At 37.9% G+C, this 24,952-nt stretch overlaps 1 protein-coding gene across 1 annotated transcript in view; it reads right to left on the minus strand.

Annotated features, from left to right (window-relative positions):
- The window catches only part of LOC126354665 (opsin, ultraviolet-sensitive), a 66,131-nt gene that overhangs the window by 25,957 nt on the left and 15,222 nt on the right, over positions 1-24,952 (minus strand). Inside the window, exon 2 of the mRNA XM_050004449.1 lies at positions 1,009-1,188. Coding sequence (XP_049860406.1) covers positions 1,009-1,188 — 180 coding nt within the window. The remainder of the gene's footprint in view (positions 1-1,008; positions 1,189-24,952) is intronic.

Raw genomic sequence — 24,952 nt, forward strand, 5'->3', positions numbered from 1 at the left:
AATGCTTTTTTATGATTTATTTAACTCGTAAGTGTATGAAAAGATAATAAGTCACATGTTTCACCATAAGTTGCAAGTACAAGATTTGACATTATCTATGTGGTACTGTAAACCCTCTAAAATAATATAAATCCATAGAATGGAAAAATTAAACAGAGATGAAATTACTCATATTCAGCAGTAGTTCGCCCATGTCTAATTTACACCATAAAATTGCTGCTTGGCATATGAGTAATCAAACTGTCATTTTGAGTACAGATAATTTGCTACCGTTCATAGTTTTCATAACAGTTTACATATGTTCTAAGTGCATTGTATGTATTAATTAATATTTTGAATTTTTTTTAGATTCCAAAGTGTTAAAATTTGTAAGTAAACAAAATCAAATTTCAGATTTCCATATTTACTATTAGACAATTAATTGTAATTAGTTTTTCATACTCAGAAATTAAGCATTATAATTTTTATTACATAAATACTGGTGCTTTAACGCACAAACTTGCAGAGCATCCTATTAACACAGAGTTGATCATGCAATTTGATTTCTCTAAACATGACATAATTTTAAGTATCATTGAGAACAAATTTATTGTTGAATTCTTTGAAATGGTAATAACAATTTTGCAGAAAATTTAACTGCGCCCTGCACTCAAAAAGTAAATTGAAGTTTTACTTAAACGAGGGAAAGAGCAGTACGGAATAACATCGATATGGAATGGATAGATTGGTACTCACCACATAGAGTATGTGTTGAGTAACAGACAGGCACAATGAAATAGAACACTAGTGGCCATGTGTGTATGAGTCATTACTGTGTGCTAGGATGAGAGTTCTACTTCTGAAGAAGAACTTTGTCCAAAAGCTGAAAATATTTCTAATGTTCTTTTTCACTGTGACTGTATGCAACTCAATACCTCCTCTGTGCAGTGAGTAATAATGTATCCTTTCCATATTGTTGAAGTTTTAGTTAAATAGATATGAACTTTGAAGTTTGTTGTTAGACCTTACCTGCTGAAGATCCAAATGACAAGGCCATTGCCAAGGAGAGCAACCAGCATGAACATAATATACAGTAGGCCAAGCACATAGTTAAGCAATGGGCTAGGTTCAGGGTAGGATAGCCAATGGTCGGGGATGTGGATTAGCTCCTCAGCAGGCACATTCCACCCCAGTAGCCGTGGTGCAACCCTAAAACAGAAAATGCACTTTTTTAAACTTTATATATAGATTATTCCTTTTAGTAAATGAACTGTGTCCTGAAATTTTTATCAGAGGGATACTTTACTTGAAGGCACAAATAATTACAAAAAATGAGTATCCACTAATTCTACTGTTTCAGTATTTTAAATAACAGAACTTTAATGCCTAACACTGAAAATCAAAACAACTTAATTTCAACCAATTCCTAACCCATTCATTAATAGGACAAGATAAGGTACAGTCAAGAATACTGAGAGAGGCTCCATAGTCATTTATAGATTATATACTCATGTACAGAAAAGTGCAGGATGGCTTTAACTAGAGATATGACATTCACATTCACAGGCATGTACATTAGTATGTTGTGCAGAAATGATTAGCATTTGAACCAAGTAGGCCCATGGGTTCAGGGTCAACATCGATATAGCAGTGCAACGCCATCCACTGGTAAAATGTGCCTGCAGCTCACATTCTCACTATAAGCTGAAGGTAATGGATCAGTGTGACTTGCTCAGGTGTGCAGTATACCTCCCAGATGTATGCATCAACTGTACCATCTAATCAGTGAGATTGAAAGAGGATGCATTATTGGCATGAGAGAATGTGATGCATGTACCCATCCAGGAAATTGCTGCTCCTGTAGGACCAAGTGTTTGCATGTGATGGTTGTGCACAGAATGGTTCACAGAAGGCCATAGAACATGACAAGATGTATGAGTTTGGACCACCAGACGACCCCCTGAGAAGATTGACACCTCATTCTAATGGCACTGCAGGACAGATCTGTGTTGTCCTCAGCTCTGGCACAACAGTGGAACATCATACACTATCAAGGGTGACAGTCCATCGCCATTTATTGTGGCAATGGTGGCTGCATTTTATTTTGCCCCAAACAGGGGGAGCAGTGCCACAGTGACTGCATTTGCACAAGACATGCAGCACCAACTAGAGGCCTTACAGTGAGGGATACTGCTGGGTGCAACCAAAAATCACAGCTGGTGTGTGTCTATGGTACTGTGACCATTGTGACCTATGTGAATGACATCCTGTAACCTGTAGCCATATCCTTCTGCACAGACCCCAGATGCCATTCTTCAGCAAGTTAATGTATGACCACATGATGCTACACAAACACATGCCTTCATGATGTCACAGGATGTCAGCCTTTTTCCCTGGCCTGCCAGATCACCAGACTTGACGCCAATCAAAAATGTGTGGGATATGGTGAAACGATGGGTGCAGCACTGTGACTCAGTACTGACCACCGCAGATGAACTAGCATGCAGGTGAATGTAGCGTGTATGGCTATACAACAGGACCATGTTTATGCCTTATGCACATCAATGCCATCATGCATGGAACAAGTAATCAGGGCCCCTGGTGGACCCTGTGCCTACTAGGCAACAGGACACATGATGAACTGAAGTGACTGAAATGCTAATCGTTTCTGCAGAACTTGCTAATATACAGGGTGATTGTAGTGTCAGTTTGTAGGGAAATACATTAAGCCTGGTCTCGCATAGTTCACTAGTGCCAAATTGCACCATAAGGAGCGCTAGCAGAGTTGCATTAAAGATAGCTGCCTTCGCAGGACCAAAGGTGCTAGGTGTGTGTCTTTTGGTTTGAAGAATCGAAGTCGGCAACACCAGTTCAGCATAATTTCCACACCGAGTACGCTAAAGTCCTTCTAGTAGGCCTACAGTTTATGAGTGGCATAAATGTTTTGTAGATACAGGGTGGTCATAAGACATGGGAAATCATCAGGTCATCCAAGAACATCTGACAACGTCATTGAACAAGTGCAAAAATTTTTTGTTAACAGTCCTACAAAACAGACCGAGCGTGCATCTCGCGAACTGCAGATCCTACATACAGCTGTTTGGCATGTGTTGAGAAACCATTTGCAATTGAAACTGTATAGATTGATGATCATACAAGCAATAAAATACACTGATAAAATTGCTCACAAGAACTTCTGTGTGGGTATATCAAATCAATTACATGAGGATGAACATTTCTTAGACAAAATCATCTTTTGTGATTAGTTGACTTTTCACTTAAGTGGCAAGTTTAGCACATGTAACTGTAGGATTTGGGGCGGCAAAAGTCCACTCAAACATTGAAACATGTTCTTGATAACCCTAAACTGAATGTTTTTTGTGCATTGAGCAAGAACAAAGTCTATGGCCCATCAACAGGATAGTGTCCTTGGATATGTTACAACAATTTTTATATCAGAGATCAATGAGGATGATCAAGAACGAAATATTTACTTCATGCAAGATGGTGCATCACCCCACTACCTGGCTGATGTGTGGCATTTTCTCAGTGACTGCTTTCCACGTCAATGGATTGGCGGTGACACACCAGTTGCATGGCTCTCACGATCCTTAGATCTGATGCCACTCATTTTTTTTTTTTTTTTTTTTAATAAGGATTCATCAAGGATATCATGTTTCTACCTCCTGAGCCAGCTTCTTTACCTGAACTTAGAGCAAGAATTTACACTACCACTGAGCAAGTTACACCTGCAATGATACAGTGAGTATGGGAAGAAACTGACTTCCGATGGGATGTGTGCAGGATAATCGACAGAAGCCACATACAACATCTTTAGCTTAAGGTGAAAATGCTTGATGTATTTCCCTATGAAATAACACTAAACCCAGTTCTACACCCTCTTTCAATAAATTTATTTGAATTTTTAAATTTGTAAAGTCCTTTTTTAAACATCCTGTACATGTCCTGTGAATATGAATGTCTCTAGTCACTCAAGGTATTCTGTTTTCTCTGAACAAGAGTGTATAAGTTTTAATATGAGGTAAAGGCTCATTTAAACTTTCACTCCTTCAAAACCTTATGAAGCATTATCTATTATCTTAATTAACATAGTGTTTTTAATGAGTAATGCATTGTACAGTATCAGCACAGAATTGCTGAAACTGAAACTTGTCTCCACTGGAGCTTGCGTTTCATAATGTATCTATGCATATACAGGGTGACTTTACTGCCTTTCTACTGTGGTTTACATATCTTTGGATCTGATAAAGCATGGAATTGCTGAGAGGGTTATTCAGTGGTAAAAAAAAAAGAAAAATTAATGGGAGGGAGAAATAAAGCAAGGAATCTGTGTTTAACACAATTTATCAATGACACACCTTGGTTTCAGAAAGTCTGTATAATTTTAAAAGACGAGTGATGCAGTTAAATATGTCTCTTACATGCAAAGGGGGTGGCTTTAAAATATGTGATGGGCTAAACCACGAAACTATTGTTAGTGTGATAGTAAAAATAGTAAGTGGAATACAAAAAAATCATATAATGAAAGACAACTATGATCAATCCATGGAATGTCAACACAGCTCTCAGTGAAAGACTTCAGTGATGATCATGTTACTGACTGCAATTTTTACACCTAATAGTGAGACCTAACTGCACAGGTGTCACAAATATTTGGTTGTCCTCTACACGCTAGATATGGCTCTCCTGACCACAGAGAATGCATGAATTGTGTGAAAAAGATTTTAGGAGAGATGAAATTATAAGATCCTGAGATGAATGCTCACTGAAATTCACTCACAAAGCAAGTATTGAAATATTTAATGGCATGTGGATCATCTGTAAGGTAAGCTAGATTTTATAGTAAGTGGAGCATTTATTGCAGCAAGCAAAATTGTCAGTCCTTGGAAAGTTGGAATTGATTTCAGCTGTGAACGTATTTAGATGAGATCAATCAGCCAATATCTTAAATTAACAATCAGGTGTTTTATTACACCTTCAAATTGGTTACCAAGTGATTCTGTGCAATAGTTAAGACATTTGACTAGTATTTTTCAGCAGTGTGACAAATACCTGTCTTGCTATCCTGATTTCTCTAAATTACTTCCAGGTATAATTCCTTCAACAAGCCCAAAGCATTCTGCTATGTGAGTTATGTGTCACTACTGTCATCTTTCGTCATATACTATCTTAACATAATTTCTCAAATTGACTTGTTCTATATCATGATGTGCTTTTTTTGGACAAATTGTATTATCTACTGGACCAATAATAAAAATTTTCTTCCAGTCTTCCTGATACAGTCTAGGCTACTACTCTATCTATGCTGACTAGTGCAAGGAATAAATTAAATAACATTTTGTATACACATAGCATACTTCCAAGATGTGGTGTACAGAGGGATCATGTGGGAACACTTGACGGAATTTATTGACAAATAACATTACATGTTTTGTTTTGTTTTTACACTAAATAAAATATTTTAATGATAAAACATATTTATTACAAGTTAATTGTCCCTTTCTAAAAGGCTCCAGTAATGTTGTACCTTCAGTTTATGATGTTTTTTTGTGTATTACCAGCCAGAGTTCAAAACTACCAAAAAATAACTAAAGAAGGAATTTCTATCTATCTATATGTTACATGCTAAACTGCAAAACATATGCAAATCTCACACAAACTATATGCTCTCAGTTTAGAATGACATTGCGGGTAATATTAATAATTTTAGTGATTAATGGGCAATATTTTTCAATAGCTTCTAGGTTTGTCTTCTTCCATCCCCAACACATCTCAAGTTCAGGATACACTTTTGTGTAGTACCGATTTCATTTATTGATCCATTTTCAAACTGCTTTGTAATATTACCCTTAGAAACTAGAATGAAATTTCATGCTACAAAGGTTTACCCCTTATCATATAACATGATGCATTAGGTTTTTTTTCTATTTTGATTAGACATTTTTGCACAGGTATTCACATTTAAAGAGCACTGCCATCCAGGACATGTGGTAATACCATCAAAGTTGTGCTGTATTTCCTTCTGATGACACACCTATGTGTATTTGTTTACAATATAGTTCTTGTCAGTGCTTGATTTGTAAAGTGGAAGGTTCAGGGTACTGTGACCATCCAGAGGGTGTTTTTTAAATCTAGACTTCTTAAAACATTATTTTAATGCTTTTATGACTGATTTAAAAGTGTGAATACAACATTTGTTTTGCATTACTTCAACAGAGCAAAAGTTCTATCATATCACATCTGAATATTAGCAGTTCTGACTTTTTCCATCAGAGGTACTGGTATAGCATACCATCACAGACCAAGTGCTGGTTTTTATTACCCCAACAATAATCTATTATTAAGTAATTTCAGTGTTCTGCTGTATCCTACTTAAGGTGAGTGTAAATGTTATGTAGGTCAAAAATTGCAATTTTGTTTTTTAAGCCTCTATTAGTATTTGGACTATGCTTTTTATTTCTACAACTATTTCATTAAATTCTCAGGAAACACAGTTGTATCAGATCCCAGTCAAACACAAATTCAATTACTAATTATCTTGTGGACAACTGCCTCATTGTGGGAATGTGCTGCCAGCTCAAAATATGCCAGCTCAGAATATGCGGCATTTTCTTGCATGGATCGTAAATTTTTTATCACCAAACTCTCTGTTTGTTTTATATTACTGCTACTCACATGGATATATGATAACACAACTTATCACTGTATTAGCTGAAGCAATAATGAAGGAATAGGTATGAGCTTGCAATTGTAAAACAACAATGGATTGGTACAAGACAATGTTATGTTTGGTTGGTGCACTTCATACAAAGTGTGCCCCCCTTGAGGGTTAACTATGAATGAGCCTAAATGATTGCTTTGTTTCACATCCCCACAAAGTTTTACACTCAGGCATTTCTATAAGTTGATCAGTTCCTACTGTCACTCACTGATACTGTAGTCATAAGATTCTATGTTTTTATCCCTTTCCAAAGTACACAATACTACTTTAGTGAACATTTAAAGCAAAGCGGGCCTGGCAGGGCTATTAGTGTCATTGCAAATTTTGGAGACAAGCACATCAGTAAGTTAGCTTACCATGCATATTTTCATTCGTTGCTTTTTTATGGAATCATCTTTTGGGGCAATTCATCACTAAGAAAGAAGGTATTTATTGCACAAAAACGTGTTATCAGAATAATGTCTGGGGCTCATCCAAGATCATCTTATAGACAATTATTTAAAGAATTAGGGATATTGCCAGTAGCTTCACAATACATATACATATCTTTTGTACTTTGACACGTTCCACATCATTACGAAAGAATCGTGTTCATGATCCATGGAACAAGTAATATAACTAACTAACTAACTAACTAACCTCCCAGTCTTTGCACCACTTTTAAATCTTATCAGTATCTGACTGAAAATTTGTGTAATGTTTTTCTGGCAGTTCTTCCTTATAGATAACTGCATCATTTACAAAAAGTCTGACATGATTAATATTGTCTGCAAGGTCATTAATATGCAATGTTAACAGCAAGGCTCATGACACAGTTCCTGCAAGCACACCAGAAGTTATTTCTACATCTGTTAATGACTCTCCATTAAAAATAACATGTTGCACCTACCCTACTAAAAATCCTTACTCAGTCCAAAGTTTCACTTGGTAACCCAAGTAATTTTACTTTTGACAATAAGCTTAGGTGTGGTACTGAGTCAAATGCTTTTCAGAAGTCAAGAAATTCAGGAAAAATGTGTATTGGTTTCACATTATCATTGTGTTTTGGAATGCAAATTGGTGAACATGGAGGAGGTAATTCTGTTTGAGACACCCCAATACCTTTGAGCTCAGAATATGTTATAATATTCTACAACAAATAGATGTCAAGGATATCATGTGGTAGTTTTATAGATCAATTCTGCTACTCTTCTTGTAGATATGGGTGATTAGTACTTTCTTCCAACTAATGGGCATAATTCTTTGTTCATGGGCTCTATGATAGATTATGGTAAAAACAGGGGTTAACTCAGTCACAAATTTGGTATTGAATCTGATAGGGATATAATCATGCTCCAGAGCTTTGTTCAGTTTTAATGATTTCAGCAGTTTCTCAACATCTCTGAGATAAAATTAAATTGAGGCAACATGCCAGTAATTTCATTTGTAAAGTGTCTCTTAAAAATTGAGTTCATTGTTTTTGCTTTTCTTTTCCTAGCTTCAAAATCTGTGCCTGTCTCATCCATGAGCATCCGGACGCTAACTTTTGGCATGACTGACAACTTTATATATGACCAGAATTCGTTTGGGTTTCATGAGAGATCCTTCAAAAATAATATGTTACAATAGCCATTAAAAGCTTCATGTAATGCACTCTTGACAGCCAAATGTATTTCATTCATCATCTCCCTTTGTATAGCCCTATGCTTCATTTTATGCATATTATGTAGTCTGTTTCTTTAGAAGTGTTTTTTTTTTTTTTTTTCAGTGACTGTATACCACAGATGGCCTCTCCCATAAGCAACTGATCTAGTAGGTCTATATCTATCAAGGGCAGGGTCAACTATTCCTCTAAATCTAGGGCACAGTTCTCCTAAATGCTCCTTTCCAGAACTAAATGTTTTGATTTCCTTATTGAGATGTGATACTGCTGAAACTTTATGCAGTTCTACTTGTTTTATTTGCCCTTTTTTGCTATGGTAATCATTGTTGCTGCAACTGTCTCATGGTGGCTGATATCAGTTTCCCTACGAGCTTCTGAACAATCTGTTCTAGGTAATTCTAGCAGAACACATTTAGTAACGTTTCCCAGGATGTCTTATTTGCCCATCTCTTACAAAACAGGAGTTTTGTTGATTGATAATTGAACAATTAAAGTCTCCTATACTGATAACAACATGAGAAACTTAAGGAGTCGTGAACTTAGGCTTTCTCTAAAGTTTCCATTTTAATCTGGAAATGAATCTAGTGGTCAACAGAAGGCTCTGATGTTAAGTTTATTCCCATTCTTGATACTGAGTCTTATTCAGACAATGCCATGATCTGTTTCCATTTCTGTATTGGTGGCTCTGAATTTCTTGTCTTTACCATTACCCTATCTTTTTGATATATGCTTCAACTTTCCTCAAAGGTTTTGGTGCTGTTAATGTTGAGTTTTAACCACCTTTCTGCAGTTAGTATTTTGTGAGCTCCACTGTTTTTGAGGAGTGCTACAAACTCTAGCACTTTGATGTGAATGCTCTGGAATTTCATAACTCTTCTCTGTTGGGGGCATTTCTTCATGCCTTATACTGACACTGTGCCTCACAGCTATAATTATCTGGACTAGATGGAGAGTCATTTAATCTAAAAAAAGTATCCTTGTTTGCACCCCACTAAGCAACAGTCTCTGATGTAGTGCACACCTGATGCAGCCGGACACTACAATTCCCAATTCCATGGCACAAGTCCAGAAAGTCACACCCGAGCTTCTCACAAAATCTTTGAAGTCTTTGGTTCAATATTTCCACTTGACTCAGAACCAAAGGGTTACAAACAGTTCTGGGAACAATGCTGTAGACTATGAACTTCACTGAAACTGTGTGAGCAAAGTTGGTCTTCTCAACCTTCTCTGCCAGTCATTGACACTGCTGAATGAGGCTCTCAGGCATACACACTGAGTGCACCTTATGTTCCTTCCCAACCCTTGCTGCCATTTCCCTAATGGGTACCATTACTCACTATCTATCTGAACTGTTTACAATTGCATAAAATAAGCAACACTGTAGTATACATGGGCAACAGCTGTCCTCAGTTTCCACAGTTACTCTCCCAGTTTCCCTGTTGCACAATTTCATCACAACAATAGTTTCTTTCCTCCATATGCAAAACAGACCATTATGGCTTGGTGAACTATATTCAGTTTCAAATGGTAGAGCAATTTTAGTAGACACAGAAGAACATCCCAATTTGATATAATCTAGAAGAAAAGTGTAAAATTTTGAGCTAAAAAAATATGTCCTTTCCAAGACTTGGCCTCTTCTCAACTTCTGTGGAGTGCAGAACAGTGAAACATGCAGACACACAGCAATGAAATGTGTAACCCATTTGGCATGACTGCACCGTGACATATCAAACAGGGGAGAAAATGACCATCCTTTTTCAATCCTAGGCTATTGACCAATTTGATGGTGGGTTTCAAAGGTTTCACTCATTCATCTAGTTTAATGCTTGCTTTTGGTTACACTTTACACAAAGAAACTTTCATAATAAATTTTGTTCAGTTTTAACAACGTAAGTCAACATTATGAAATAGAGAACATGAAATTAGTTCAATAAATCCAATGCACAATTTAGTAACTGAACGTGATATTGTAGGTGGCATCAGAGTTGTATGAGCACTTTTTAAAGTTTACTTCCTGTTTCTTCACATGTAATAGTATCAGTCAATTTCCTCTGTTGTTCTGACTCTTTTTCAATTTATGACTTTTAATTTTCATTGTCTACTTGACATTATTGACATACTTTGAAATATATTTTGTAAAATGTTAACTAGCTTTGTTTCCTAACTCTTCAAATACACTTGATTTAGTGATAGCCGTAATTTAAGACTGTTAACTCACAAAGGATGCCAGCCACAATCATGTCAATATTGTGAAAGGCATACTTTGTAGATATTATTGAAATATGCTTATCTTTTAGGTATAAAAGTTTGAGAAACAGTCATAAAGTTTTAATTCTCACCTCAAAAAATAAAGCTATGTAATATTTTTTTCTTGCTCAATGTAAAATTAATGTTTTAGCTTAGTTTATAGTTAGAATTAACACACAGTAATGTAAAATCATTTCACTGTATTGCAGTTAAGTTAAATTAAATGTACATCTTTGAGTTCTCTCCATATTCCACAGATAAATCTGTTGGTTCCATGCAATATTACTAATCTAATGTAAAATGTGTATCTCTGTTCTTGGTAGCACACCGCTAGGGAAGACAAGACAAAATGGTGCAACACAGTAATACAGTAGAGTATCGAACAATAATTCATTTTCTGCATTTGAAGTGGAACAATGCTCCAACAATCCATGCTGAGATGGTAGAACTGTAAAGTGACAATGCATCATCATACTACAGTAGCTTCCAGTATGGTCAAACTAGTCTCAGTGGAGAATAATGAATAATCACAAGAGAAGTGGTTGAAGACCGGAATATCACAATTGAGGCATTACTGTAAAAAGTGATAATCAGTCATGGCTCAGTTTTCCACATTTTGGACAACATTTTGAACATGATGAAGATCACCACCTGCTGGATTGTGTATCTGTCCACACCCATTGAAAAAGCCTGCTGAACTGAGACAGCAGTGAACAGATTGCAGCTGCATCAGGCCAATCCAGAGGACTTCTTTAGCCCCCTAATAATCATGGATGAGTGCTGGATGTATCATTATGACCCTTAGATAAAGAACTGAAGCAAGCACTGGAAACATGTTGATTCAACAATGCCAAAAAAGATTAAGACCTAGCCACAATCGAGAACGGTGATGCTAAGTGCTTGTTATTGATGCTGTGGTGTGATGCTAACAGAATGCTCATAAGAGACAACCAGTCTTAGGAACATACTTCCAGACTCTCATGATGAGAGTATATATACTTCTTCTTTGGGTTATCAGTTTTGTCTCACCTCCACATTTTCCTGATGTATCATTATGACCCTTAGACAAAGAAGTGAAGCAAGCACTGGAAACATGTATGTTCAACAATGCCAAAAAAGATGAAGACCTAACCACAATTGAGAACTTATAAAGAAATCATTTCATGACAGATATTTCTGGAATCACAACAAGGTTACTTTCCAGGTGGAATGTTTCCTGAAAAGATGAAAAACATACTTCTCTGGTAGTAGGGAAAAATGTATAACATTGAAGGGTGACTTTGTAGAGAAGGGCTAAACACCAACGCCAAATGTCATGGACGTATGTTGGTTTCTTGGGCATTCTTAAAATTTGATGACTATCCCTCATAATTTATCTTCAAAAATATGTTGACTGCATGCTGTCCCTCTCTGTATATGCCCAATACCTGAGCAATATTCCAGAATGGGTCACATAAGTGATTTGTTAGCAGTCTTCTCTTTAGACTGAATTTTCCTTATATTCTAGCAATAAACTGAAGTCTGCCACCTGCCTTACTTACAATTGAAACATTTCAGTCACTCCTTTTCATATATCTGCAAACTATAATCAGTAGGTATTTATATGAATTGACTGATTGCAACTGTGACTCACTGGTATTGTGGTCATAGGATATTATGTTTTTTCCCACTTTCCAAAGTGCATAATTTTACATTTCTGAACATTTAAATAAAGTTGTCAATCTTTGCATCACTTTGAGATCTTATAAAGATGTCACCGAATATTTGGTCAGATAACTGCGTCATCTACAAAAAGTCATCCATTATGGAAGTGTAGAATCAATCAAGGAAAGCCTATGCTCAGTAGTATGGAGATACCAAGATCATGCAGTATTAATTGGTGGTGACTTTAGCATGTATAGACTGGAAGTATTTAGATACAATGCAAGTGATACAGACAATCTTTTGAACACTTTTCCAAAAACTGACTTAACAACTAGTTAGGCAACCCACTTATGATGGAAATGAACTAACGAAAAAAAATCTCCACACGAAACAATTATCTATATGGGATGAAATCAGTAGATGTGATGTACATGTAGAGACAAACAAATGTTTACAGTTCCAGAAAAATTTGATAATATATTCAAGAGAAGGAGCTTTACAAATTGAGCAAGACAATAACATGTTGACCCACATCTGGCCCTTATGCAAGCACATATTCAGCAATGGCATTAATTGGAAGAGTTGTTGGATGTCCTACTGAGGGTTATTGTGCCAAATTATGTCCAACTGGTGTATCATTAGACCATCAAAATACTGAGCTGATTAGAGGGCTCTCTCCATAATGGTTCAAACATTCTCACTTGGCGAGAGACCCGGCAATCTTGCTGACCAAGGTAGGGTTTGGCAAGCACAAAGATAAGCAGTAGAAACTCTCAACATGTGTGGGCAGGCATTATTTTGCTGAAATGTAAGCATGTAATTCCAGGATCGCTTGCTGTGAATGGAAACAGAATGGGGCATAGAATATTGTTCATGTACCACTGTGCTGTGAGCATGCCATGGATGACAACCAAAGGGGTCCTGCTATGAAAAGAAATAGCATCTCTCCTGGTTTTCAGGTCACATGACAGGTGACAGTCATGTTGGTATGCTGCTGCTGCTGGGGCATCTACAGATACATCTTCACTGATCATCGAGGTTAGGTTCAAAGTGGGACTCGGCACTGAAGACACTCCTACTTCAGTCAATGAGATTCCAGACTGAAGACTTGTCTGGAGACACCCTGGACAGAAGTGGAATACTAGTCTGACTGTCACCACCATAAGGCCCGACAACCAGGAGTGATGTTTTGGTGGAGCCATTTCTTTTCAATGCAGGACTCCTGTGGTTGTCATCTGTAGCACCCTTGCAGCACAGCAGTACATCAATAATATTGTATGCCCTCTTCTGTTGCTCTTCATGGAAAGACATCCTGGGTTTATATTTCAGCTAGATAATGGCCATCCACACACAGCAATAATTTCTTCTGCTTTTCTTTGTGCTTGCCTTGACCAGCAAGTTCACCGGATCGCACCCCAATTGAGAACATTTGGATAGCACATGTTTTGACAATCTAACATGCTAACTGGACAGAATTTTGCATGGTATCCCTCAAGAGGACATCCAAGAACTCTATCAATCAATTCCAAGCAGAATAACTGCTTGCATAAGGGCCAAAGGTGAACCAAAACATTATTGACTTACTCAGTTTGTGGAACTGTGTACTGACAAACAAATGCTTACAATTTTAGAAAAATTAGCTAATTTATTCAATTTTTCTGAAATTGTAAGCATTTGTTTGTCAGTACACATACATCATGTCTACCGATTTCCAACTCATTTGGATAATTCCTTCATGATGCGTCATATTTTTGTCTTAGAGTGTATATTAGACCTCATAGCTAGAAACAGGACTGAACCTATTGACAGTGTCAGTATAGAAACAGGAATTAGTCACCATGATGTCATAATAGCAAAGATAGCTATTAACATTATTACATCTGTCAAGAAGGCTATGGGAATATTTATGGTTGAAAAAGCAGATAAGTAACTGTTAGAATCCCACTTAGGCAATGAACAGACATCATATAACTCCAGTACGCCAGATGCAGAAGAATTATGGGCAAAGTTTAAACCAACTGTAAATTGTTCTCTGGAAAAGTGTGTACCAAGTAAGTAGGACCCTCCATGGTTTAACCCTTATCTCATGAGAGAATTTCTGTAACATATACTATGAGGAGGAGTATCCCTGACTGTATGTTTAAACTGAAGTTTAAGGTGTAAATCATTTGAAATTTTTTTATTTAAATATTTGTTGTTGACATTATTTCACTAAAATAAGCCTGCAGTATTTAACTTTTTATCACACAGAATCACATACTTTTTTTGCAATTTTTTAAATAGTACACATAAATACACTGCTACAGAACTAAATTTTACAGCAAAAAATATTATAGTATCTCTGTAGCAAGAAAATTTTCACAGGAAACTTGCACATAAAGTTGCCCTCAATTGATAGGATCTACATTTCTCTTTAGTACTATTCAGAACACATTTGATTGTAACTTACACTTAATTATTTTATTCGAGAAAAAGGAAGGTCTCCATCATAATTGTCCTAAAGTTCTTCCCTAGAATGATTTCTGCAGCAGATCTGTGACTAATAATTTCATCAAACTTAGGATGATAAAACTGACACATTCCTGCGAACACATTTTGTATTCTACTGATGAAAGCAGGTACATAGTTCATAAGGTGCAGTGTAGGAGATTCCAACATATATCAGCAATAAACAAACAAGGCAATAATGCAACTAACAATAAAACATTGTAGGTCTGGTAATATAAGCAATGTTGAGTGGTGGTATAAAAGTAATCCACCAGAACTGACCTTGAAGAGTGACTGAAAATTCTCATGTGGTATGAGAGACTGCACTTCATGAGTTAAGGGATAATAATCAGATTTGGAAAATGCTGAGAAAGCAATGACTGTCACACTCTAACTTCAAAAAAGAATGCTCAAATGTTGATGTGTGAACATTAGTAGAAATTCATGTGTCTGTAAGAATATCAGAGCATGAAGCATACAACTTCCACTGTCATCCCTTATCAAAAGATCTTGTTGAGAAACTGAGAACATTCTGGTCATACATAAAATCACCATGCAGATAAGAGGTTTCTAGTCAGTCATCAACCTGTCTGGGGTGGCAATAGAGGACAGAAAAAGGAAAGCTGAAGTTTTAAATTTCATGTTTAAGAAATCATTCACACAGGAGAATTATACAAACATACTGTGTTTGACTGCCATACAGATTCCTGCATAGAGGACAAAGAAATAGGCATTCTTGGAGTAGAGAAGCAATTGAATGAGTTGAAAACAAGTAAGTTTCCAGGTCCAGATGGAATCCCCATTCAGTTTTGTAGAGAGTACTCCGTGGCTTTGCTCCCTTACCTAGATTGCATTTAACATGAATCTCTTGCCCAGCTAGAAGTCTCAACCTACAGGAAACAAACATAAGTACCTCCTGTACAAAAGAAAGGTAAAAGAATGCACCTGTATAGTTACAAACCAACATCCTTAACATCAGTTTGCTGCAGAATTTTTCAGCACATTCTGAGTTTGAATATAATAATTTTCCTTGAGACAGAACAGCTTCTGCCCACAAATCAGCAAGTATTTAAAAAGCACCACTCATGCAAAACTCAGATCACTCTTTTCTCACATGATATCCTACAAAGTGTGGATGGAGGGCAACAGACAGACTCCATATTCATAGATTTCTGGAGAATGTTTGACACACTGCCTGACTGGAGACTGTTGATGAAGATCTGAGCATATGGCTTGCCATATTGGGTAATACTGAAACTGTAACTGGATTGAGGATTTTTGTGGTAGGTAAAATGCAGAATATTATCTTGAATAGAGAGTTTTGTCAAGGTGGTAGTAACTTAAACTGTACCACAGGGAAGTGTGTTGGGACCCTTGCTGTTCCTGTTGTATTTTAATGACATTACCAGGAAAATTAAACTAACCTCAGACATCTACCTTTACGTCTGTATATATAATCTGCAAGCTGCAACATGGTGCTTGGTGGAGGGTACCACGTTCTACTACTAGTCATTTCCTTTCCTGTTCCACTCACAAATAGAACAAGGAAAAAAATGACTGTCTGGAAGCCTCAGTATTAGCCCTAATTTCTCATGTCATCTTCATGGTACTACACAAAATGTACCTTGGCAGCAGTAGAATCATTGTGCAGTCAGTATCAAATGCTAGTTCTCTAAATTTCTGGAATACAGCCTTGCAAAAAGAGCATGATCTTCCCTCCTAGGTCACCCATTTGAATTCACGAAGTATGTGTGCTGATCGTGCGTTTTGGTAACAAATCTAGCAGTGCACCTCTGTATTGCTTCAATGTCTTCTTTTTATATCTGACCTGGTAGGGATCCTAAAAACTCAAACAGTACTCAAGAATAGGTTGCACCACCTTTCTATATACCATCCTCTTTATGTATGAACTACACTTCCTCAAAATTCTCCAAACAAAATAAAGTCTAGCATTTGTCTTCCCTAATACCAACATAATGTGCTCATTCCATTTCTCATCACTTTGCAATGTTACATCTAGATATTTAATCACTGTGACTTTGTCAACCAGCACACTACTAATGTATTAAATGCATTAAAGGACTGATTTTCCTCCTCATCCACATTATATTACATTTTTATACACTTAGAGCAAGCTACAACTTATCACACCAACTAGAAATTTTTCCTAAGTCATCTTGTATACTCCTACAGTCACTCAACACTGACACCTTCCCATACATTCCAGCATCATAAATTGCTGCTCACCCTGTCTGAGAAAGAGTGGTCCTATCACACTTCTCTGGGGCACTCCTAATGATACCCTTCTCCTTGATGAACACTCATAATTGAGGACAACAGACTAGGTTACATTGCATTAAGAAGTCTTCATGCTGCTCACCTACCTGGGAAACTAAACCATATGCTCAGATCTTTGTCAACAGCCTGCAGTGAAGCACTGTGTCAAACATTCTCCAGAAATCTGTGAATATGGAATCTACCTGTTGCCCTCCATCCATGGTCTAAAGGCTATAATGTAAGAAAAGAGCAATCTGAGTTTTTCATGAGCGATGCTTTTTAAATACATGCTGATTTATAGACAGAAGATTTTCTATCTCAATGAAATTTATTGTATTTGAACTCAGAATGTGCTGAAGAATTTTGTAGCAAACTGATGTTAAGGATGTTAGTTTGTAACTATGCAGGTGCATTCTTCTACCTCAGTGGTACTGAGTCAAATGTTTTTTCAGAAATTGAGAAGTACTGCACTAGTTGACTGCTTTCATCCATGGCCTACAGGATGTCATGTGAGAAAAGTGCAAGTTAGGTTTCACATGAGCAATGGTTACTGAATCCATGCTGCTACACATGGAATAGGTCATTCTGTTAGATACACCTAATTACATTTGAGTTCAGAACGTGTTCCTTGATTACACAACAAATGGATGTCAAGGACATCAGATGACAGTTTTTTGGATCATTTTTGTTACCCTTCTGGCAGAGTGGTGTGACCTGTGGTTCCTACCAATTACTGCAAACATTTTTTTCGGGGATCTATGGTAGATATAGTTAAAATAGGGGCTAATTCATCCACAAATTCGATATAGATTCTGAATGGGATTCCATCAGGCCCTGAAGCTTTGTTAGTTAAATTTTACCAATTTCAGCTATTTTCAACATCACTGACATCAGTCATCCTTTCAGTGGTGCAGGAATTAAACTGGGACAGTACCCCTGGATTTTCATTTGCAAAGTACCATTTGGAAATCATGTTCATCATTTCTCTATCACTTTGCTTTGCTATCCTCAACTTCAGTTCCTGTCTCATCCAAGAATGCTCATTTACAGTGACTGTATACCAATTAAGGGTCGCTCCCATCAGGAAATGCTCTACTTGGTACATGTCTATCAAATACATGATCAACTAGTCTTTCAAACTTGAGCCATAGTTCTTCTCCCCAGAGCTGAATGTTTCGATTTCCTTATGGAAGTATGATACTACTGCCTTTTTATCTGCTTTGTAGAAAATATGCTGCTCAAATGAATTAGGGAACACACGTATCATTGTCTGGTACCGGTATACTAAATCTATTTTGATGCAGGCAGTACCTGTGGTCTTATTGGATAGCCCTGAGATCTTTGCTTTTAATGTATGCAACAACTAAATTCATTTGGCATCTATCAGCTCTGTTATTCCTTACTGTATCTGGTGACCCTCAGCAGGATGTGAGTCCTGACATCCCAGTGTGTTCTAGTGAGGTACACAGATGGTAGTTGCCAATTGTGAACATTGTATTCTACCAACCACATGCAATATGACATCACAATGCAGTGTAAGTTGCAAGGGCAGTCTTTTTGATCCAAGAAGGATGGACTTTCCATTGTGTTGCTGCAGATGCCAATGTATCTCTATCTGTTATCCATAGGATGTGGGTGTGCTACAGGGATACAGGTCAGTACACAAGGTGAGTTGGACAAAACAATGCATTAAAATCTCATGTGGAGACTGATATCAGGGTATCTCTGTGCTTCAGCATCATACAGCTACTGCCAGGGCACTGCAAGGTGATGACAGAAGGGCCCGTGGAGCCACTGAGTCCAATGAGACTGTAAGGAACAGGTTATGAGAAGGACCTTATGACCCACACCTTCTGTTCCCGTACCTTGCTTGATACAACAACATCTTGCAGCTCTCACTTTCAATCTCCTGTTCCCATGTCAAATGGAAACTTCATCATAGGTAAAACATGTTATTTGCAGTAGAGTCCAGATCTCCTCTAATGTAAGATGGCCATGTTTGTGTATGAAGACACCATGGTGAACTGTACCTGCCAAATGTTCTCCAAAAAATCAACCAAATCAGTAACTTTCTGGGATGGTATGGGGAGGCATCAGTATTGACAGCCATATGGGTCTTGTCATTGTCCATGGCCACCACACTGCCACACAGTACACTGAACAGATCATGTTGGTCAATGTGGTGACTGCTGTGGCTCTGAATTCCTTCTCATGCATGATAATGCCAGAGTCCATGTGACGTGCATCACCAGGGATGTCTTATGAAACCTGGATATTGAAGTAATGGAATGGCCTGTAGTGAGTCCTGACTTAAATCCCCATTGAGCATGTGTGGGATCTTGTTTGACTTTTCTAGATCTCCTAAAGCAGGCTTGTTCGCCAAACTGCTTGTGTGAGCTGTCTCACACTCATTAAGCAGCAGTGAGCAACTGACTGGTGGACGGCGATATATGGGAGTGATATATGTTGATGAAAGGAGGGGTGAGGGAATGTTATGGGAGGCAGGTATCAGAACAAGATAGCTTGACATTGATTCTATGCTATGGCTGATAATGTCAGGTTATACGGAGGTGTATCACTTCACAATGGCACATAAATGGGTTTAATTGCAAATTTGTTTCCTGAGACTGTTTTATTAATAAGAAATGATAATGAAATGAAACTTTGATTCTCTTAATATTTTTGTGAAGCAGAGAATGTGGGGTAGTTAACTGACGCAACCTTGTGGTGGATGCCATTGTAAGGAAAAATTTAAATTGACAAATTTAAATTTAATTATCATTTTAGTTAAAAGAAACACAGGATTTCAATGAATATTATGTATTTTGCTTTCCAGTGAAGCATCAATTCTGGTGCCAGCTTTTGATCACTACTAATATGAAGACAAGTGCTGAAGCTGAGGTCTGTCAGTGAGCTTCTGTAGGTAGATTTCATTCTCTTCACTGTGGAATAAAGTGGCCTGCTCAAGTATATACACGCATAAAAAAAAAGTTTTCCCATCAGCTCGGTTCCGAGAGTTCCGGAACCTGTACAGAAAATTGGAATAGAGGTTAACATAAACATCATTTTCGCCCTTTTTATTGCTCATGAAAGCCACACATTTTGTGTTGTTCCACCATACAGAGAGACGTTGAGAGGTGGTTGTCCAGATTGCTGGACACACCGGTACCTCTGATAGCCAGCAGCACATCCTCTTGAATTGATGCATGCCTGTATTCATCGTGAAATACTACCCAGAAGTTTATCAAGGCACCATTGGTCCAGATTGTCCCACTCCTCAACAGCAATTTGGCACTGATTCCTCAGAGTGGGTGGTGGGTCATGTCGTCCATAAATAGCCCTTTTCAATAATCCCAGGCATGTTTGATAGCGTTCATGTCTGGAGAACACACTGGCCACTCTAGTCGAGTGATGTCATTATCTTGAAGGAAGTCATTCACAAGATGTGCACAATGAGGGCACGAATTGTCATCCATGAAGATGAATGCTTCGCCAGTATGCTGCCGACATGGTTTCACTATAGGTCGGAGAATGGCATTAACGTATCGTACAGTGTTACGGCGCCTTCCATGACCACTAGTGGCATAAGTCGGCCACACATAATGCCACCCCAAAACAGCAGGGAACCTCCACCTTGCTGCACTCACTGGACAGTGTGTCTAAGGAATTCATCCTGACTGGGCTGCCTCCAAACACGTCTCCGATGATTGTCTGGTTGAAGGCATATGTGACACTCATAACCGAAGAGAACATGATGTCAATCCTGAGTGGTCCATTTGGTATGTTGCTGGGCCCATCTGTACCACGCTGCATGGTGTTGTGGTTTTAAAGATGGACATCGTCATGGATGTCGAGAGTGGAGTAACGTGTCATGTAGCAGGCATGAACCCTATCAGACATAACTGGGATAATTGAAAAGGGCTGTTTATGGATGACATGACCCACCAACCACTCTGAGGAACCTGTGCTGAATTTCCATTGAGGAGTGGGACAATCTGAACCAACAGTGCCTTGATGAACTTGTGGGTAGTATTTCACGACAAATACAGGCATGCATAAATTCAAGAGGACATGCTACTGGGTATTAGAGGTACCAATGTGTCCAGCAATCTGGACTACCACCTCTGAAGGTCTTGTTGTGTGGTGGTACAAAACGCAATGTGTGGTTTTCATGAGCAAAAAAAGGGTGGAAATGATGTTTATGAAGATCTCTATTCCAGGTTGCGGAACTCCCTGAACCGAGGTGATGGAAAACTTTTTATGATGTGTATGTATCTGTGTGTGTGTGTGTGTGTGTGTGTGTGTGTGTGTGAGTGAGAGAGAGAGAGAGAGAGAGAGAGAGAGAGAGAGAGGAAAATTATTCCGGATTTTGCTTCTCTGCTCGTATAGCGTCATTATTTTCTTCAATTACGTGGCTTAACAATGCTCTCTTTAATGTTTCCACATCTGCTTGTCGCTGTTCACCTTCCTGTTGTCCATAGTCTTTTATATGAAACCAAGGGTGCCCCACACAATAATTTGTAATTTGTTGTGGGGTGCTGGAGGAGGGGGGGGGGGCAGCTAGACCTGGGGGTATGAAGTGCTTTTAATATTTTGGGAGACAAATGGCGACTTGTGAGTAGCCATAAAAAAGTTCCAGTTCTGGACCTGCTAAAAACCTACATGATACCAACTTTAAAATTTTTCTCTTTACCCGAGAGTTGGGCGGCGCCCCCATGCCCCATTTGCCCCCACTTATGAGGGGCTTTCTTGCATGGAAGGTTTTGTACTGCTGATTTAAATGTTCAGGGCTTTGAAGCACATAGGGCAAACTTTTCGGCGCAGCAAATAGCGGGAAAAATTAATTTCAAATTGAATAACGAAAAAGTAAAGCAAACAAGGAGAAAATTTAAAACGCCAAATTGTTTTCAAAAGCATACAGGACAGTTACTTAATAATTCTTCACTTATTTTGACGGAAGTGGATGCTGAAAAAGATATTATTCGTCATTCCAAAAATATTTCCTTTGAAACATGAGTGAAATAATACCATAATTATCCAGATAATTTAGTTTGATGCTTCAGCATATCTCTCATCAGTATAGCATGATTTCTGAATTCAAAGAAAAATTCATTCGCACCAGAAAATAGTTGTACACTTTTTTGGTTGCTCTCGTATATTCAGTTGAGATCTAGTTTAAAATGTTCAGTACATTCTACCTATTTCAACTTTTTTGAAAATTCCGAACATTGAGGACAAAAAATAAGAAATTGAGGGCATTTGTTGTTCTCAATCAGTTTTAAAGGAGGGCAAAGCGTGAAAACTAAGTTCTGTCCCCCGGGAAGGAGGACGTCTGGTTGCCTTAGTTTAATAATGAGAAGTATAATAGGAGATTTCCCCATATCGGGGAGCTACATGCTAACAAAAAGGAGGGGGCGTCATTTTTCAATTCTCGGCTAAGGCGGCAAAAAATCTAGCATTGACCCTGCCTCTGCGCAACGCAAGAACGTCTGACCGTCCCATTTTACCATGAGCCCACACTCTCCAGGTCCTGAACAGAGCTGCCATAAAGGGTAGCTAGTAAATGTGTGAAGGCCATTAAAAAAAAAAAATCCCTGTAAAACATTGTTTTGAGTGTTGTGAAATGAGAAAAACAAAAGTCAAATGATCAATAAAACAAGTTTGACGTCATAAATGCTGCGTGTCAATAAGTGAAGATTGTGATATAAATTAATACTGTACTACCTTTTTTTTTCTTTTTTTGTTAGGGGATGATTCATATTTCGACTTTAGTGGTAATAAAGAAAACAAAATGAAAATTGCGGCGATGATGACCAGCGACCTCCAAGGACAGTAATTCTTAAAAATTTAAGTTATTTACATTGCCACACAAAAATTATCCTACAGTGTATGTTCTCTTGTCGCTTAATTAATTTAATACCTACTACGATATGTACGGTAATCTCATTAGCGTGTTCTCGTAAATTAACGACGCTGACGAAGTCGAGCGGTTGTTTCAGAAGTAGGCTTAAAAAGAGGCACAGGCCGGTCGTAGGATAACACAAGTAGTAGAGTTAAATCGAGCGCGCGTGTATGGTTTCTTCTAAGCCAATATTGCCCAGGGCCGGATTTGGGCAGTGGTCAGCCAGAGCTTATCTGTCACTCAGAAGCCCCTTTAGACAGTTGCGAATTCACATTCGGTGTTCATTAGCATTCACTTGTATCTGCGAACAAACGTTTACACGAGGGGTATAGGAAGAGAAAACGAGATAAGAAACACAGCCTATTTAAGGCGTGTTATTATTATTTGGCACCAGTAAATGACATACGATGTTCAGCGCTGTAGACTACATTTAGAGCCATGATGCAATATTGAGAGAGTATTGTTTTTCGCGGCGAGAGCATTATTTTTGATGAAGTAAGCGAACGGCGTAGGAAAGGGAGAATGTTTGTGTCTCAGTTTGTAAGTAAACGTGAAATGCATGACGGTAATGCACGTAACATTGAATCGCAGCTCCAACTTGTCTTGGTATACGTCCAAAGTTTGCACACCGTTGACGTTTTTCGCTGGCTTCTCATTACAAGTGAGGAGGAAATATAAAAGCAGAATACTCATTACTGACGAGCAACGTACTGTAAGCTGAAGAAAGGCTAGCATTTACAATCTAGTGGTTAGCAACTGAAGATATTTACGTTACCGTACTGACTGTTTTGCATTTCAATAGCTGCTCTACATCAGATAGTTTCAGATGTGTGCAGTGCCTTATGCGAATCATTTCAAGGATTTCAGAAAAGTACGCGTTAGGAAGATAATATCCGTAAAATATAATTGATTAAATGTGAAATACTGTATACAAGAAAGATTGCAGTATGGTTTGCTGGAGGGCAGATAACATACAATAACCCCGAAAAATTATTTTTATTCATGATACAAAAATCTTTTAACACAACATGATATATTTGCCTGTATTTACAGTTACAATGAACGTAAGCAACGAAATGTCTGGTCTTTCGTATATTTTTAATTAATTTTAATCAACAAATCAGCAGGATAGATACATATTTACCGTTGTTTACACTTAAGAAATTTATCGTGCTTTTTCAGTCCTTTCCCGCCCGAAACAAGCATTCATGAATTTATTGTCTTTTCACGTCTCCAGTCAGAACACTGAGAGCTTTTCCAATTTTCTACGAGCCATATTTCATTTGTGATGCAGGTCTCTTCAGTATTCTTCTATAATCAACGATACATTCTCTTAAGACCATTCAATCGCTCACGCAGTTAACATCAGCAACAAAAGTAGACAGTAAAGCAGACGAAATTGAAAGCTTTCTATATTGCTAAGGCCAAAGTGGAAGACGCGAACTTCCTTCGACGAGCGAGCGCATACGAATGCGAGTCGAAGACAACCGAATGCAGCCTACTCAAGAACGCCTTGAGAGAGAATCACATAGCCTGTGACGTCATTGTACGGAGGTTGCTGTCATAGTGGCACAGATATTGGTGGATTTCGCTGGGAGAGGCGACACGAAACATGGACTGTGGGTAACTGATACGTTTAGTAGAAGGAGTAATTTGTGGCTTCCTGACGATGAAATATATTTTAACCGGGATATAACTCGGAATTTATGGACTGAAATCGCAGGTTTATTGTAAACCACAAGTAGGCAAAATCTTTATTGGTGAATTTAGGTATTGATTACAACCATGAAAAATAATTTGTTCAGGTCATAAGAATGGTGTATCTTACAACTAAAGTTACATTAGTGGATCTTTTTAGGTTGCAGTATATGGACATTAGTTGTTGTTGTGGTCTTTAGTCCAGAGACTGGTTTGATGCAGCTCTCCATGCTACTCTATCCTGTGCAACCTTCTTCATCTCCCAGTACCTACTGCAACCTACATCTTTCTGGATCTGTTTACTGTATTCATCTCTTGGTCTCCCTCTATGATT

This window comes from Schistocerca gregaria, chromosome 3, assembly GCF_023897955.1.
Source record: "Schistocerca gregaria isolate iqSchGreg1 chromosome 3, iqSchGreg1.2, whole genome shotgun sequence".
In the NCBI taxonomy this organism is placed as follows: Eukaryota; Metazoa; Arthropoda; class Insecta; order Orthoptera; family Acrididae; genus Schistocerca; species Schistocerca gregaria.